Here is an 18,717-nt window from a genome sequence, read left to right as displayed (position 1 = left end):
AAGCATGGAGAACATCAGAACACGTTAAACGTGTTGTGATTTTGGCTTCTTTTAATTTTTTTTATCTTTTTCCCCCACAAAACTTGTGTGTGTGTGATTTAGTTTGATGAATTTATTGCGTTTACAACACTACCACCTAGTGGTTATGTAGTAAACAGCAGCCTTTTGGAAATAAAACACGAACAAATATGTACAGCTCTCCTCTTTTAATACTAACGAAAATCAGCCTTTGTGGAGATTTTCCTTCTGAACTTAGCATAGAGATACAAAACACAACAACAAAAATGTAGGCCTATATTTTTCCAAAAGTCACAACCAAAATTGAGGATTGCTTCAGGACAAAAATTAGACAGTATGTGACATGAGGAAATTCTCTTGAGATTTTTAAATGGCACTTTAAACTTTTTTCCCCTTTAATCACAACTACAATCATTTATATTAATAATTTAATGTGTCTACTTTATCTAGCTATGTTGGCATACCAGGTAATTGGATTAAATACGTTAGATGTGCCAGTGAATATTAATTTGAGAGTTAATCTTATGACTAAAACAATTAGGCCTTTATAATAAAAATAAAAAATTGCCAATTTAAAATTAAACAAATACCAATAAATGTTCAACAGAACATAAGCTGCACACAGACAAATCACAGCTATTGAACAATTACTCTATATTTTAGGATTAAACTGAATGCAATCCCCAGAAATGTATTTTTCTGTAAAAAAAAAAAGATGGTAAAACATGCCACAGATGCACAAAATTAAATGTTATTTTTTGCAAATAAAAACATCAACCCACGTGATACAAACGCTTCATTTACAGTGTCAAGTCAAACAGCCAAATACAAATAATGACAACATTACTACTCTGAACAGTAGAAAAACAATTAAACAAGTGATTTCTTCTGTTGAACGATGACTAGTTGAATAGTTAACATTTTTCCTGATAGCAAATTAAATATGGCCTTTGGTGTAGTTATTAGTATTACCAAATACCACTTCAAACAGAGTCAACTCAGAGAATTCACACAAGGATGTAAAATAAAGGTTATAGATGATTTGTCCTTTTCTGACAAAAGTAAGGTGACTTAGTTGTCAAAGGTGTGTTGGGTGTGCATAAACATCCGATCGTGAACGTAAATGAAAAGGCACTTAAACCAATAAATAGTTTTTAAAAACTACAGGGAAAGTCAAGCTTTAAATGTCTAGAGCTAGATATTAGAGTGCTAGTTTTAAGTGCTCACATAATAGCTTTCAAATGCAATGTCTATTGATTGTAGTGGATATTTAGAGTTATTGAGATGCAGGTCATCTTTATACCAAATTAGACAAATTAATTATAAAAAGAAAAACATCAATAACCTAGAACACAAGTAACCTTGTAAGTTGTAATAGAAATGCTACTAATCTAATAAAATTTGGTTTATTTTTTTGCTTTGCTTCAGACGACCTGCTTGACAGAATTATCATCTGACAGTGCCATCAAACAGACACTAAAATAAAAACAAAAATCATAAAGAAATGACGAATTCAGCTTATAGCATTTATAATGTAGTGAGCTAGAAACAAAGCTTTTGCTTGATGAACGGATGGACAGGAGAGGAAGGAGGCAGCCGTCTTGTCTTATTAGGAGCTGGAAACTCCTTCTTCTGCGTTGGGTGGCGGATTGGCCGGCTTATGAAACGGAGTCTCCTTGTAGATGAACCAGCAGTTCCCTGCCCACAATATCAGGTTTAGGAATCCAAAAAGCTTGAAGAAACAGAAAAGAGAAGATGCATTTAGAGCTTCGACTGCTCATTTCTGCTTACAAATAAATGACTAGAAGGACAACGTCATCACATTGAACCACACTTTTCTCCCACAGGTCTTTGAGATTATTTCTAAATCGTGGTGCAAGTCATTTTGCAAACTTTAACCAAACAACCAGGGGCCTATACCATAACCAGCCGGTTTAGGCGGCTAGCCAGGTGTGTTTCAGGTTTAGTTTGTGCCAACCTTGCGTTTTAGGCACAATGAAAGAGGTTTGTCTTTTAACAACTTACACTGCATGTCTGTTGCAATAGTCACTCCCCCTGTTTCTAAAATGAAAATGATTTTTAAAGACAATTATAAAAGTGAATCGCAGGTTTCATTGTTCCGCCGTATGTGATTGGTTGTTCAATACTGTGATGTCACACATAAACTCAGGATCATAGCCTGAGGTGACAGAGAAAGTTGATGATGATCAGTGTCATGGTACCAACAAAGCCGGCTTGGATTGGTTTGGTTTCATCAACTCGAAACTCAAACACTGTGTTTGCTCAACTACCATCATGGTACGGGCTATTCATATTGCAATAGCAAAATTAAACTTAACCCTGTGAAGCCTGAAAATAGTCTAATTTTTTGACAAAATAATTTTAAATAATAATAATTATATATAATTTGTTGCTCATATTTGAGGAGGAAAAAAAAAACACCACAATTTTATACAGATGTCCAAACTGAACAAAAATATGAGGTTTGGTGCAGTAACATTTATATGGCCAAAACAATTAAAGGTTTTCATTGAAATCAATGGCATCTTTATAACAGTATAGCGACTACTTACATAAAAATAATTAGTTACATTTTAATAGCGCTTTTCTGGGTGCTCTTTGACAGTATAGTGTCCCCATCACTATACTGGGGCATTAGGACCCACACAGACCACAGGGTGAGCGCCCCCTGCTGGCCTCACTAACACCTCTACATGCAGCAACCTGCTTTTCCCAGGAGTCTCCCATCCAGATACTGACCAGGCTCAACCCTGCTTAGCTTCAGTGGGCCACCAGTCTTAGGCTACAGGGTGATATGGCTGCTGGCTTAAAAGTATTAGTAAGATGATATCAGTTGTCAGTATATCTCCCAATAAAATATCTTAGTAAGATGATATTCAAATGCTTAGTTTTATGATTAAAGCTCTGTAGTTTATATTGTGGGGGCAAACATATAGTCCAATGCAATGATGATGATTGAGAGATGTACAAATAAATGTTCCTCAAAATTCAAATATTTTTCTAAAAGATGATGAATGGATAATCAAGCTAACCTAAGTTGCTTCAACTTATTTTTTGTAAGTTTACATATACAAATTATTACAGATTTAATAGAAAAAAATAGGATGTTTTTAGAATTATACTAAAAGGCATTTTACTTCCTAAAAAGTATCAACTATCAATCAGGCGACAGAAGGAATGTAGTAGATTGTGTACAACAGGTTTTTCAGCAAAGTTTTGATCATGTTCATAATTTGGAGGCCTGAGTATCAAATGTGATACAGTAAGCTTTACAGGGTTAAACATGTATCCATAATTGATCAAATATACAGTCATATCACATTGAGTAAAACTGTCTGTAATGGTCAGTGTGTAGGTGTGTGCAAAACCAAAAAGTAGTCAAACTAGATCTGCCTCAAATCAGAGCAATGTTAGGACATGTGAGGTACATGTAAAAATATCGGCCAAAGAAATGTTCAAGGTATTAACTAGGCTTAATTTGAAAAAAAGAAAGAAAATAAATCAGAACTAACAGGTAGTAATCGTCCTTACCACAGAGGCATTGAGACGGCCCATAGAAGGGTGGTTCTTCAATGTGCATTCATCAGGCAGACAATTCTTGATGAGCCTTTCAGGATCTGTAGCATACTTGACATCGGTCAAGCCTTTTCCCCAGGCTGAGGAGCACACCAGCCACAAGAACGCAAAGATCCCAGTCACAATCAGATCCTGGGGAGGAAACAGATACAAGTTTGGGATAGCAATCCTTGTTTGTGGGAATTGTAGGAGAAAATTATACAAGTTGCTGTCAAAAGGACAAAACACACAAAGTTAGTCCAACAGTTAAAAGAAAATCGCATGAGAAGATGTGAATAAAACAAATATTTGGACAGTTAACAGAAGTGTCAGTGTCAGTTCCAAAAAGTACAGCCTTTACAATGAATACTTGTTTTCTATAAAAATTTGATAAGTGAATTGTGAATAAAGTACTGTAAAATCAATGTACACAAAAATCCTAAAAAGTGCCCCTATCATGTTTTTCCAGATATTACCCTTCATGCAGTGTGTAATATAGCTGTTTGTGAAAGTAAAAGGTCTGTAAAGTTTCAAAAGATGAAAGTGCATGATAAATGGATAAAAGTTATTGCTTCCCAAAAGAAAGAATTGATTCTGAACTGCCTAAAACTAGACGTCCGAATTCCAGTCTTACTTCCTGCAAGAACGGTTTTGTACCAAATTTGCATAATGGTTTTCATTGGCTGCCAGCAAACAACATCCACTTGGACACGCCCAGGATTTGTACAGATACTGTAAAATGAAATTCCAGGACTTGACTTTTCAAGCACAACTTTTAGTTTTTTAAGGACTACAATCAGATATCACACTTATCAAACACTATTTTTAGTATTTTTTAAGGATTCATATACCGTATATAGTATTTAAATAAGTCAAGCACTTTTCAAGTACCTCTTCGTAAATATGGCTGTTTTCAAAGACTTAAATGTCAAAGTCAAATTCAAGTACTTTAAGCACCTTGTACAAACCCTGCCCGCCCTCAAACACTGTAATTGTCGCTGAGACTGGAAGAGTTTGGTTTGTGTTGTCTCCATGTCGAGAAGATGCTGTTTTCTGAGCTGCAAAAGCAAATCCACTTTGCTGCACTTCCAAAAGATGAGGACTCAAATTGATATGGTAAAACCAACGTCATCGTTACTGTTGGTATCACAGTGTAAGAAGCACTGTGGAAGATCCAGAGCTAAAAGTCAGATATGGTAATGAGGCGTTTGGTTTCCGACACGTGCTGTAAGCGGTAGACGAAATCACAACAGACTGGGCCATCTGACCAATCAGAGCAGATTAGGTTCTCAGAAAGGAGGGGTTTAGGGACTGTTTACACAACACCACTTTCTAATAAAAATTTAAAACTTTTTATGCGTTTTGGCTGTTCATTTACACAACAATATCGGTTTGGGGGCAACCAGTTTTCAAAGTGCACCGTTATTTTTTCTGTATAAACTACAAAAATGCGAATTTGTGAAAATGGTGACGTCGTGTGCATGCATTTTACGTCTTCAGTCTATAGGTGCGTAACGTTTCTTTACAAAGTGACATCGCCAACTACTGGCCTGGCATGCAAAACAGCGTTTTTAGTCGTTCTCCTGGATCCGTGTGAATAAGCGTTTGTTTTGACTTGTCTATACGCGAAAAACACAAAGATAATTTTTTTCAGTTTTTTTTTTAGTACATCGTTGTCATGTAAATGTACCCTTAGAAGAATGAATCCTTTATCAAACTGTTCAAATCCTTTATCAGACACTGTGAGAAAAGAAGTGAAAAAGAAAATTAAAGTGTTTTTGGAACCTTTAGCTTAATAGGGGCACTTTAAATCAAACATCACATTTGCAACCATTAAATTGTATCATACAGAAACGATATTGGCTGCCCTACCATAAGACGTCTACTGAAAAATGCATATTGGTCGGCCATAAATGAATAAGCTGTAAATCAAATAAATTCACAAATCCTCACTAAACATATTTTAATATTCTATTAAATCTTCTGTATCACAAAAATAATTTTGTTCCAAACAACAAGTCACAAACTCTTAATGTCTTGCTTTTGATTTTGATTGATTCATGACACATCAAGTACATACAAAAAATATCATACAAATGACAATTGCACAAACATAATAATTCATACACTCACATTCACTCATAATGTTAAAAAAAAAATAAAAAAATGAATTGACTGATGACTCACAATGGTGGGGCCACGGTTAGACTCCCTGTAAACCTGCTGGTAGCCCAAGTACAGGACGAGGGTGAAAGTACAATACAGGAAGCCCAAGACTCCCACAGCGACGAAGAACTCAGCCGAGGAGGAGAAATCTCCCTGCAGGTAGGTCACGTTCTTGGTCCCATTGCAATGAAAAATATCATATGACTGACTGGGGAGCCTGATAAGTAGGAGTCACATGTTTAATATGTTTTGTATGTTAAACAAAATACTAGAGATGCACTGATGTATCTGCCAGTAATCGGTATCAGCTGATAAAAGAATTTAAGCATAAAAAAAACACAAAAGCTTAATTAAGCTTGAATAAATTCGCGTTAAGACAAGTGTTTATAAAAACTACCTTAAGTACAACCGAGTTGCATAGAAACATTTCAGTTTTTATTTGGGTGTAATTATTAATAATGACTTAATAACTAATAATAATTAATTACTAATTATTATTATTAATTATTAAAAATAAATACCAGTTGAATATAATAGCTCTGATGTTCATTTTAACCTCTAATATTGTAGTAATGTACCAAATGAGAGGGTTCCCTGTATAGTTTACAGCATTATTTGGGAGAGATTTTTTTCCTTGAGAAATTAAACTATGGTATTGGCAGATATATCATTCTAAATAATATGCTATTGGTATCAGCAGAGAAATTTAGTATCGGTGCATCTCTACAAATTGCAAATGGCTTACTCATTGCATGACTTACAGCTAAACAGCATTTTAACAATGAAAAAAGATACCTTTATTTTGAAATAATTTGTAAAAGAAATGTGGTTGTTTTACCTAAAAGGATATCCAAAATTAGCAGTGATATCTTCGCTTCTACAGATATGATTTACCACAGTGGATCCGACGTAACCACCAGTGGTGGCAAAGGCACAAATGGTGAAAATCTGAAAACACAATAATCATGATAATAAGACATCCGTGTAGCATTTTCCATGAAATCATTACGGAGCAATTGTCATATATCAGTTCTGATATCAGCACTGACTTTAACTATGCACACTTGGTCTGAAAATGTGAAAATGCTCTATTATGAGTAAACAAGTCTCCGCAATTTCATGTAAGCATTTCATATTTGATCATTATAAATATTTAGTTGAATTCTATTTTGACCACTAGAATAGGATCTGGATTTTTAAAAAATTGTTGTGCCTGAATTTTATTAGTGACAGCTTTAGCATATACAAAAAAAAAAAATAAGACTTCAAAAACATGAATTCAACATTAATTTAAACCAGCCGTCAGTGAAGTGAAATGATAAATGAGAGTGAAATGAATTGAGTGTTTGATCCGTCAATGGTTTTCCCCTTGCTGACTCACACATATCCTGGCGCGTGGTTCGCTGCTTTCCTTTTACAAACGCCCCACTTCCACACAGGAAGTGGCTTTTGCAGATATTTGTGAGAATAACTACAGTAGCACAGCTCTGATTTATAGATTCTGCAGGCTTTTTTCAGTGCTCTGAGTCAGTGTTTCCCCCTGTTTCTAAGGTGATTTGCTTTAAAAAAAAAAAAAACAGGAGTCATAGAAATCGTTAAAAAAGATAAGCTTTTAAGAGCCATGCTGTAAAACAGAAAGACACTGTGGATCTCGGATTAAGCACATTGTGAGGAAGAATGATTAAAGCGATAGTTTACTCAGCCTCATATTGTTTCCAACCATATGACTCTTTCGTGGGTAAAACGACAGACTTTAATTTCAGGTGAACTATCCCTTTAAGACAAGCTCTACTCACAGCTTGAGAGTCAGTCAGTGGAAACGAAACAAATATTCAAACCAAGTTAAAGTTTTACATTTTAGCTATATATTAAAGCATTCCAAGGATTGTTTGATCACTGAAGTGTCTCTGTGGAACCCCCTGTTTAAGAAAGGATCTTCTAAGAAACAGTTGCTATTATACAGGAAACACAATAGTGGGATGCAGAATTTCTGTCCCAGAAGTCCTTTGTGAGAAATTTTGTGGGAGGGAATGGAGATCAATGTTTCTAATTTATGCTGAGGTGCTAAAATGACTTAAACTGACATTATATATATATATATATATATATATATATATATATATATATATAAAAACACAAACTAATAAATATGACAAAATTACTAACACAAATTAAAATGAAAATCCAAATAAAAGCTCATTAAATGCTACTGTGTTATTCATGTAAAAATAATTCTATAAATAATACTAAAAATAATAATGTTGGTGATCTGCAAAAATTAATTGGTCACAGTGCAAAATATTACAATGGCCCTAAAAATAGACCAAATTGTCTTTAAGAAAAATATATTTTATGTGAATTAGTATATTTTCTATCATTCTTAAAATAAAAATATTTTCTATAATTACTCTAAATTTGAAAAATATAAATAGAATAATAAACATTTTTGAAATATGACTTTTCTTGACTGCTTTTATATAATTCACAGAAAATAGTATATATTAAAAAAAATTCTCTAATATGTTTGAAGTGATAAATTAATCCAGATAAATTTGACCAGACTTAACAGTCTATTTTCCAGCAGAGTCTAGATCGCTTTCTTCTTTCACTAAACCAGATATCTGATCCTCGGAGACACGCTGGTCTGAATTGCACCCCAAAATGATTCTAAAAATAGCATGATTTTTGAAAATCTGCCATGAAAATCACTCTGCATTCTGAAGAGTGGGTGTGTGATCTTCACCCCGCCAAGACTCTGGCTTCATTCCTGGTCAGCGTGTGGTGCAGGTGCTTGGCACAGAGAAGCACAGCGAGCCAACTAAGGGTGCCTGGCACCAAACAGAGCCACATGGTGGACCGATGCCACGATCACGCTGGAATGCACACCTACACACAGCAAGTGACCATTAAAGAGCGTCTTTGTGTAAATGAACCGTCCCTGCCAGCACGGTCAACCTGATCAGAGGTCGATTTACCTGTCAGCGACCAATACTTCCTCTCCCTCGTTGTATTATTACTGGAAGACTGGGTTGTGGTTGTTAAAAGCAAAAACCTCACAGCGGACACATGCTGATTTTGTAGGGAGTGGCTGACATTCTTGCTTTACGTAAATAATGTGTCAAACCGCCCGTTTCCTTAGATGTTTTTGCAATTCAGGACATTCTCTAAAACAAATGCTTATGAATGCATATTAACCATATCCTCCTCCACATGCAAGCACTTTTACGCAGCTAACGCCAGACCGGTTACACCTTAAAGAACTATTTATTTCCTAGTTCCTACTTCCAGTTCAGCTTGTCTAGATCTCCAAATGTAATCTCTAACCTAATGAGATAACAGCTTCATTTACACCTTGTGCAAGTCAAATTATATTTCTCTGTGGGTTTTCATTTTCTGGGATTACTTCCAATGAGCTTGTGATGAAACGGCGCCTGGATTAAGTTGCTGAAATTCCATTACCTCCATACAAAGGATCCAAAACAACACTCTAGTGTTAAATTGCACTTTTTCTTTTCTCTACCACCTTGCACGTTCGGAATTATAATGACTTGCAAAGACAAGGCAAAATGGTGTGCAAAGTGCAAATGTTTACAAAGGGTCTGGCAATAGCGAAAGAGATGTAAAACCTGCCAGGTGAGAGAAGAAGAAAATATGTCGCCAAGAAACAAAGGCCTAGACAACATTTAAAGACACTAAGAAATCAAAATGGACAATTCTTGTTTTTTCATGGAATATTGCAGTCGTGGCCTAATGGTGAGTGAGTCAGACTGGTAACCCGAAGGTTCAAGCAAAAATGGCTGCCCACTGCTCTGGGTTTATCTACGGCTTGCAGTGTGTGTGTGTGTGTGTGTGTTCACTACTCCTAATGAGTGTGTGCTGTGCACTAACATGGATGGGTTAAATGCAGAGGACAAATTCCGAGTATGGGTTACTATACCTTGCCTTCACATCACTATTATAAATTATTTATTTGTGCACATCATTATTTTTTAAATGCATGTGCCCGTCTTAAACAGTTTGCAGCTCGAGTCAGCACAGATTTACAAGTATATTACAATTAAAACTCACTTTCGGACGTGCCTGACACTCACACAGTCTCGAAATGAGCCAATATCAAGGAGTATATGATCCTATGATGCCGGTTTTTGCCAACTCCAGCGTTCCATTAACACTGAACTGAGAAGAGTACGGATATGTCAGACGTGCTGGGAACGGTCTGCCGAAGGTTTCATTAAAGGTTCCTGATGTCTTTTGCTGAAAAGCATAAAGTGTAACATATAGTATAGATCGGACTGGGTCAACAGCAGTAAACCGATAGCAGTTCAAGAGTCAGTTAATGGTTACAACAGTTCACGAGTCATCAGTACGCTGAACCGAGGAAACGCTTCGGACAAAGAACCGATGAGCTGCTGATGCAAGCGTAAACTGAGCAGTTGACTTGAGGCAGGAGCTGAAATTAAAGAGTTTTTTAATGGTTTATGTAAAAAGGGAAGTTGATTAAGACTAATTAATTCACTATAAATGTAAAGCATCAGTGTTTCACATCATTAATGGGTGCTTTAGAATAGTAGCAGTGCATATATGTGCCATCATTGCGTGATAAAAACTAACTTTGCGGAAAAGAATCGGACTTCCAATCACTATTCTCTTCTTTGATGACGTGTTTAATGGCGCAAGGGCGGGGCAACCTGTCACTCACATGAGATGGACCAATAGCAAACCACAACCATCCAACTAAAACCAGGACAAAATTGTTCGAGAAGCGGTTCAACTCTAGCCTGGCTCCGCCCTCCTACATACTTCCGCTCAATTTTAATTTTCCCAGTACTACGTCTGGGTTTGCAGTATATTCTTGGGTTTTCTCCGGTCAATTTTTTACCGGTCCAATCAGCGAACAGAGGGAGTGGCTGAGAAAGATGACACTGAGGTCGTGCGCTAGTTTGAGTTGAAGTTATATCACGAGTTCACGACCAAACATTATTGATTGGTTATGGCAGATCCAGAGTGACTCTGGGCAGATCCAATAGTTTTAAACTTCAACAGAGGACCCGCCTACAAGGAAGTCAACACTTGTCAATGGAGAGAGGCCAGACTCTCTGTACAAATGAAATGTACGAGAGTCTGACTCTGGTAGGACCAGGCAAGTTTAACTCTGATATATAAATAGGGAAGGAAAGACTATTGTAACTTCCGTTTCATGCCAACTTTAAAGGATCAATGCACCTGCATGACCTGGTCAATTACTGAATATCTGTTAAACTACATGCTATTTCAGATTATTTTCTGAACACACATCACTTCTAAAAATGATCTTGGCTGGTATCAGTGCTGTCGGATACGTCTGTGTTTACGCAGGTATAGCGTCACATATCAACACTGAATTTTGTGGCAGTTAGCTTCTACTTCCGGACTTCTAAACTATATCAGACCAACTGGATTGAATTTCAGTCTAGTCTACAACTACATTGAGGACAAACAAAAATATATTTAGCTCGCAAGCCATGCGAAAGTAGCTGAGATGCCCCTCTGAAGAAAGCTTCTACATTCTAGATCATCTAAACTTAATTGTATAGCACGTAAATCAGATCAGACTGAATCAAAAAGTTAATTTCATATCCAGCCTTATTTCTTAGTAGGTTAATGACCTCCAGAGAGTGAGTCGAGGCCTAGTTACCCACATCAGTCGGAGAACCCTGCAGGTAGGTGTGTTTTATTGCCTTTATAGCCTAGATTTTCCATTGTTTGAAGTGGTATATGTAGTATTTAGTCTAAAGTCCACCATAGGAGCCTCTTATGCGCATGTGGCAAACATGACTATATTGGTTCCTCCTACAGTTGGCAATGTAAACACCATTTAATTCTCAAGAGGCAGTGTGCAAGGCAGGACTTGTATAAATTTGCATGCATTTGTATGCTTGAGAAGACTTCTACAGCACAATCCCTATCTGATGACACATGTAAAGATGCGTATGTGTATAGGTGACCTTAATAATGGAAAATATACCAGTTTGGATCCAGTTGTCATTAAATTGACATGGGTGTTGCCCGTTATTGACAAAACAACAGCACCATATGTGACTGAAACGAACTTGTATCATCGTTTAAACTAAAGGTGCGTGGATATGATCGCTTAATACAGTGTTTAAAGACATTTGCAAGAGTGTATCAATTGTCATACTGAACCTCCCATCAAAAATATACTGTAACTATGTGACATTTGGATCTGTTGAATGATCGCAGCAACTCACCCATTCCAGGATTCGGATAAATCCCAGTGGCTCTTTCACAGGTCCCAAATCCAGACTAAACCCCGACATGACTTTCTGTAAGTGGAGAAAATAAGACGAAATCCTTCAATCGATCTCGTGAGCGGAAAAGACCACCAAACGGCTGTTAGTTTATTACCTGTACGATTTCCATGTTTTTGGGGCGTGTTTTTATATTGTAGCTAATAGACAAGACTTCGATTCCAGGATTGTTTCTGATTTCGTTATTAACAGAAAAAGAGGACACACGACAATGACGTTCAAGGTTTTCGCTAGCGGGAAAAATAGAGGACTTGTGTCGACCAACTTGTCAAACTTTCTACAGTGAAACACGTGATTTCAACTTTCTCTTAAAGTGACATACACGCGTAAATGCACCGCAGTGTTGCCAGATCCCTCCATACAAAATATGCCCAAATAAGCAAAAGATTGAGCTTGTATTGGTGGTTATGAATAAACTGCTTTTGTAAAATAGCACAAATTAATAAAAATATTAAGAACACGAATCTTTATTAAAATATTATTTCATTAGGCAAGTTTATTAAGTGGCTTTTGCATGACCTTTGTTATGTGTATTTACAATAAATATTGTTTAATTTGATGTTCTATAAATAAATGGCTAAAAAAACTGAAATATTATCATCTAAAATGTTGGCCTTTACAATATCTTAAATAATGGATATTATGATGGACGAATAATATAATGATAACGAATATAAAAATTACCCATTTTATCCTAAGAAATTACAAATATTTTCCATTTAATATGTACCATTATTAGTAACATTATTGTATTTGGTATTGGACTGGAAAAAATTGGACTGAACTGTAAGTTTGATTTACAGTTTCATGTACAATTTTGTGGCATTAAAAAAAAATATTGGAAAATTGTATTTCATCCCTTAAATGACTTGCAATAGACATGAATTAACCCCCTTAAGTTTAAATTCACTTATGTTATAATTTGATTGTAAACATTTTGGTGTCTTTAATTTGTAAATAATTATTTTTTTACGTGATATATATGCCATATTCATATCGTCGTCATATGGCACAATAAAGTATTACGACCACTCATAGCCCTGTGTGCTAAAGGGTAGGAACCTAAGTTGTCGTGAACGTTTTTGTCGGGCGATTATGTATAAACACTTCCTGCACTGTTGAAACTAGCAAACTCACTCTCCACTGCAGAAGGTAAGAAATTAATGTATTGTTGTGCTCTACTGCAGTAAGTCGCAACTCAACAGACAAAAGCATTTGAAACAACAAAGCATATTTTATAAAGTTGTTTTAACGGCCTGTGTGTTGTTTATTTAGTAAGGTTAGTAAATCGGTTAACGTTAGCTAACGGCAGATGCTCATGTGTATAGGTTCTCTCATGGTTTAATCCAAATAAAGACCGAAATGTATAAAAATATTATGGGCAAACTGCTCATTGAGCTCATTGAGGGTTTTTAAAAGTGCATAGATGAAAATAAATAAGCTGGGAGTATTTTTAAAGCGCTCATCTATGAATGACTTGGTTGAAAGGAAACATGCCTTGTCATTGAGTGAATGGTGGTTCGACCAATCAAATAGATAGTTGACTCTTAGTCCCGCCTTTCATCTCAAAATCATCCAATCAATGGAAGGGGTGCCTGTCTCTGATTGGTTGTGCATGCACTTGATGCAATGCCAACATCGCGCCGCTTACATAGCAATCTGTTGTTTTGTGCTAATTTGCTTCATTTAAAGTTTGATTACCCAGGTCTAATTTAACCTTTTCGTATTGATTTTTTTTATAGATTTGCACTTCAATATGTTCCTAACAAGATCAGAATATGACAGGTAAGACCTTTTATCTATGACCTTTATCTATACTTTATGCTTTCACTGCTTTGAATGTCTTTTCATGCTTGTGGTGTCTTATATATATATATATATATATATATATATATATATATGATATTTACACACATCTCTTGAAGGGATGTAAGTTAATGTCACTGTCTTGTCTTGAAACTTTCACTTTCAGTTTTGTTTTGCCAATATAGTAAATGCAGCAACTCTACGGTTTATTTCAGTGTATAAAAGCTATTATAAATATATATTTGAATATGCTTACTGTATCGTATTTACTTTTTTTTTTCATCCTCAGAGGAGTTAACACTTTCTCACCAGAGGGAAGGCTTTTTCAAGTAGAATATGCTATTGAAGCCATCAAGGTAAATCTTTTCTGTATATTCAATAATAAATTGAGTTTTACTAACACAGTCTACTAGAATAATACGATTATATACTTGCAATATGATATGTGGGTGGCACTTCTTATTACCAGAATATTGTCTTTCTCAGCTTTTCTTATGTTGTAAGAAGTGAATGTCGGTGCTGATTTGCTTTGCTTTGTGCGTTTTTCCAGTTGGGGTCCACAGCTATTGGCATTCAGACATCAGAGGGAGTGTGTCTCGCTGTGGAGAAGAGAATAACCTCTCCTCTGATGGAGCCCAGCAGCATTGAAAAGATTGTAGAGATCGACACTCATATTGGTTAGACAAACTTTTATTATATTATATATTCTCGGTGAGGATACGGGTAATAAAGCTAGTTGTGAATGATCATGTTCATTTCTTTATACAGGCTGTGCCATGAGTGGCTTAATAGCTGATGCTAAAACGCTCATTGACAAAGCAAGAGTGGAAACACAGGTCAGTGAAAGTTTCTTAATATGATACCAAAGCCAATGAGTCTCATTTAGTAATAATTGTGTACAGGTGGCAGAAAAAGTTTTCACTCCAAATGCAAAAGATTATATTGTAAACATTCTAGTGTTTCTGCAGAACCATTGGTTCACCTACAACGAGACGATGACGGTGGAGAGCGTAACGCAGGCCGTGTCTAACCTCGCTCTGCAGTTTGGAGAGGAGGACGCTGACCCTGGCGCTATGGTAAGAGCCATCGGCCTTCAATTTTATTGCACTTGTTTTCAGCTCACTGAGGACGGTAGTCTCTAGTTGTGGTTTGAATACAAATGTTCAAATTTTTTCAAATTTAGAGCCGTCCTTTTGGTGTCGCTCTGCTTTTTGGTGGTGTGGATGAGAAGGGACCTCAGCTGTAAGTATACGTCTTTTGTTTTTAGTATTTAGCTAGGTAAATGTGCAGCATTTTGTTGCAGTAGATATTTGAAACAATTAAGAATTGTTTAAGAATTAAGAATTTAATTTTTTTTTTACCCTGCTCGATGTACGGGTAAGATGAAGAATGACCTTTATCTAGAAATATTAGAATCTATACATTAGGGGTGGAACAGTTCATGAAAAAAATCTGAACCATTCAATTCAATTGTCACGGTTCGAGACTAGTGTGTATTGTTCGGGTCCGGCCACGCGCAGTGTAACGTGTTTTTTTTATCATTTGGCACGGAGGTGAATGTTAGGATTGTCAGGAGTGTCAACTGCAGAAATGGCAACCTCAAGTTTTAAGAGGAGGCACTGACAGTATCGTTTCAGTCTACTGTGTGGGATCATTTTGGATTTAGTACTACATATGATGACAACGGCGGTGGTAAGAAAGTGGTGGATAAAACTGACCACAGTTTGCAAGCACTGTGCGACACGTGTTGCTTATGCTGCTAATGGTACACTTCCAATATGTTAACTCATCTGCGGAGACATGACCCCAGTGTGTCAACTGACAGCGAGAGAAAGTCGGGTAGGAAAGAACAACTTCTACTACCCGAAGCATTTAAATGTCACCATATAGATCTATAGTTTGAAGTTATTTTTCTTAATTTAAAGATTAATTTTTTTAGAGCCACCACAAAGTTACTGTAACAACACTGTAATAAATGTAGGCACTGACAGTGACAAGAAAGTCTGTTCTTTAAATTTGACAATAAGTGTTTTTGTTCACAGCTACAATTTAAGGCCAACAGTTGTTAACTTTTTTACAAATAAATGGAAAGCCTGTTGAAATGAACTACATCTCCCCTCTTGCTGTATCTAATAGCCGATTTAATAATTTATGATTGTCAGTGTCACAATAATGTCTATTCCTAAGATCAAGCTGCCTCATTCTTTCAGTTTTTTGATTACATGACGTTGAGAATAACTTATTTTTTAAATACTGTAAATGGTAGATTACAAAGCTATATCTTTTATGCTGATGTATGGTATTTCTAAAGTGTTAAAAAGGAAAAAAACATTAACAATGTATACCGAATCTAACCGAAAACCGTGACCACAGAGCCGTGATACAAACTGAACCGAGGATTTTGAGAACCGTTCCACCCCTACTATGCATAGAAAATAGGGATACAAGATTAATTGGAATAAAATGAAATTGCAATATGGCTTAGTGTGGTTATCAAAGCGCCAAGGCTTTGATTTAACTAAATATGTGCTGCATATTTCAGAGTGAATCCTGGCAGTGTTCTTTGTTCAGTATTTTTTTCCCCGCCAAATTGTGCAGTTCAACTAAGCACAGCAAACCTGGAGTTTTTTATTTATTTTATAATAAACAAAATTTCAATCTTTTTTTTCTTGCATCGTGCACTTCTACAAGAATTCAGTATAAACATATTGTAACTATTCTAATTACAATATTTGTTGTTTAAAATTTTACCCATTTTAATGATGCATGATAAATCAGAATAAAACTGAAATTGCAATATCGCTTAGTTCGATTATCAATTATTATTGTCAAGGCTGTGATTCAGTTAAATAAATATATGCGCTGCATGTTTCAGGGTGAATTGCAGCACAAATAATAATAAAGAACATTTTAATTTGCAATCACAAAAACAGAATTAGAATTGTGTAGTTCTAGAAGAAGTCTGTATCAAAAACATAATTATTAAATTATTCCATAAAAATGTTAAACTTTCCAAGATTCAAAAAGTTCAGAGAAGTTCTGAATACCCGGGTTGTTCTTTATTAGGCACTCGTACAGACTTGTTTGGTTTGTATAGTATGTAAATCACGCTTCTTCTTTTTTTCAGATACCACATGGATCCTTCTGGCACTTTTGTCCAGTGTGATGCCAGGGCTATTGGCTCAGCATCTGAAGGTGCTCAGAGCTCTCTGCAGGAGGTTTACCACAAGGTTTGTTTACCCACTCTCTTCTCTTTATCTCATTTACTTTTTATGGTTAAATGAATAATGAAATGGTAATCTGATGGCTGAGTTTTGATGCTCAAGTTGAATGCACAGATCAACATCCCTTGAGCCTGCACAAACTTTCAAAAGTAGCATTATTTTTGTATCTGAATCATCTTAGTGATTTGTCTGTAAGTCTAATTTGATACTGAGTAAATATTGATGTAAAAAAACAAATAGCGCTAGCCTAGCAACCATTTTTGCATCATAAGTTGTATAATTTAATTCTATAGGCAAATTGGGGTCAACTAACTTTTAACATATATTATATTATACAGTTATGTACTTTTATATAATGGAAAATCATCTCCATGTGTATATAACAACATTCTAAGCTCTAACTTAGCCATCTGATCCATAATGCCTCAGCAAGATTATTTCAAGATGATATTCTCACAGAGAAAAGTGTTTCTCTCGAGAGAATCCTGCTGCAGCAAATTGAGCCTTGTGCTCAAGAAATCAGAGTCCCTTTTTAAATCCACCCCACCCATCTTCCCATTCCAGTATGTCATGCCTCTACTAGTGTAACTTTAGTCACAAGACTCACCCATGTGACCCTGCAATCTAATAAGCAGCGGCCAGTTTCCAAAAGACTTCTTCATTAATCTAAATGCTTTGGGGGGAAAATAATCACACTGTACTTGTCACTTATGTTCCCCTGTTAACATTCATAAAATATCTCTTTATTTTTTCCAGTCCATGACGTTAAAGGATGCCATCAAGTCTTCTCTCACTATTCTGAAACAAGTGATGGAGGAGAAACTCAATTCCACTAACATTGAGGTAATGCACAAGCACTTCACCTCACATGGTGTCGGTCATGTGAAATATGATTTAATTTAAAAGTATTTGAAGGTCTGACCATTTCCTTTTCTCTGCCTGCAGCTTGCCACAGTAGAGCCCGGCAAGACCTTTCACATGTACACAAAAGAAGAGCTTGAGGATGTCATCAAGGATATCTAGAGCTGTGCTAAGCCCAACTGATGTTCAATACAAAAAATTCAGTGTAATTTGTGTGAATCAACACACAGCAATTACATACGTAATACTCTGGCTGCATCCTACGGTTTGCCTGTTCAGACAGGAATTGAGTCTTTTTACTTTTTTCTTCTTCTGTCATCCCAAAATTTCTATAGTTCTGTACAAGCACAGGACAGCAGATCTTGTAGTTGAATTAAATGGGGGGTTCTTTTTGTTACCAATCACTGCGATAATAAACTGTTGTTGAAAAACTCTCGAGTTTGGTTTCTTCTTTTGAGTCGTTTATAGGCTAATAAAGAAAAAAAAATAGAATAGAAATGAGAAATATCATGTGCTGTAACAATTTATTATAAGTACAGCAGTTTAATTGTATGTAAAAGTCTAAAGAAGGATAATTTTTTTATTATATACTTTTGGACCGTGTGTGTAAATATTATGCTAATTTTTATAATTTAATATAATACCATGCATTTGAAGGGGTATATACAATTGTTTTTGTGAAACTCAATTGTTATTGTTTAATTTTAGTTCTATAAAATAAATCTATATAAAGCATTTTTATATATAATGGCTCTTTG

The 18,717-nt window shown here is 35.7% G+C and overlaps 2 protein-coding genes across 4 annotated transcripts; one reads left to right on the top strand and one right to left on the bottom strand.

Annotated features, from left to right (window-relative positions):
- Positions 1-191: 191 nt before the first annotated feature.
- On the bottom strand, positions 192-12,418 carry sypl2a (synaptophysin-like 2a). The gene is made up of 6 exons (XM_079597315.1): positions 12,166-12,418; positions 12,009-12,083; positions 6,599-6,708; positions 5,782-5,977; positions 3,571-3,747; positions 192-1,750 (listed from the first exon to the last, which is right to left on the bottom strand). The coding sequence occupies exons 1-6, from the start codon at positions 12,178-12,180 to the stop codon at positions 1,628-1,630; spliced, it is 696 nt and encodes a 231-aa protein (XP_079453441.1). The 5' UTR covers positions 12,181-12,418; the 3' UTR covers positions 192-1,627.
- psma5 (proteasome 20S subunit alpha 5) lies at positions 10,819-18,693 on the top strand. 3 transcript variants are annotated; one of them, XM_079597313.1, is made up of 11 exons: positions 10,819-10,900; positions 11,394-11,459; positions 13,811-13,853; positions 14,164-14,230; positions 14,425-14,551; positions 14,643-14,710; positions 14,843-14,950; positions 15,058-15,116; positions 17,002-17,104; positions 17,855-17,941; positions 18,044-18,392. In XM_079597313.1, exons 3-11 carry the CDS (start codon positions 13,825-13,827, stop codon positions 18,119-18,121), a joined length of 726 nt encoding a protein of 241 aa, XP_079453439.1. In that variant the 5' UTR covers positions 10,819-10,900; positions 11,394-11,459; positions 13,811-13,824; the 3' UTR covers positions 18,122-18,392. The 3 variants fall into 3 exon arrangements, with proteins under 3 accessions (XP_079453439.1, XP_079453438.1, XP_079453437.1); XM_079597312.1 differs by having other exon boundaries at positions 10,855-11,115; XM_079597311.1 differs by lacking the exons at positions 10,819-10,900; positions 11,394-11,459 and adding an exon at positions 13,075-13,220 and having other exon boundaries at positions 18,044-18,693.
- The last annotated feature ends 24 nt before the right edge of the window (positions 18,694-18,717 follow it).

The sequence above is a fragment of the Phoxinus phoxinus genome, assembly GCF_949152265.1.
Source record: "Phoxinus phoxinus genome assembly, chromosome: 22".
Classification (NCBI taxonomy): Eukaryota; Metazoa; Chordata; class Actinopteri; order Cypriniformes; family Leuciscidae; genus Phoxinus; species Phoxinus phoxinus.
Note: the sequence above shows the minus strand (reverse complement) of the source record. Positions and strands in the feature narration are given on the sequence as shown.

What these genes read in the sequence shown, in the direction of transcription:
- psma5 (XM_079597311.1), top strand. Translation starts at nt 13,825, where the DNA reads ATGTTCCTAACAAGATCAGAATATGACAG. An exon ending in ATGCTATTGAAGCCATCAAG is followed by an intron (nt 14,231 to 14,424) that starts GTAAATCTTTTC and finishes GCGTTTTTCCAG; the next exon opens with TTGGGGTCCACAGCTATTGG. An exon ending in TGCAGGAGGTTTACCACAAG is followed by an intron (nt 17,105 to 17,854) that starts GTTTGTTTACCC and finishes TATTTTTTCCAG; the next exon opens with TCCATGACGTTAAAGGATGC.
- sypl2a (XM_079597315.1), bottom strand. An exon ending in TTATCCGAATCCTGGAATGG is followed by an intron (nt 6,709 to 12,008) that starts GTGAGTTGCTGC and finishes TTGTGTTTTCAG; the next exon opens with ATTTTCACCATTTGTGCCTT. An exon ending in AATTTTGGATATCCTTTTAG is followed by an intron (nt 5,978 to 6,598) that starts GTAAAACAACCA and finishes CCTACTTATCAG; the next exon opens with GCTCCCCAGTCAGTCATATG.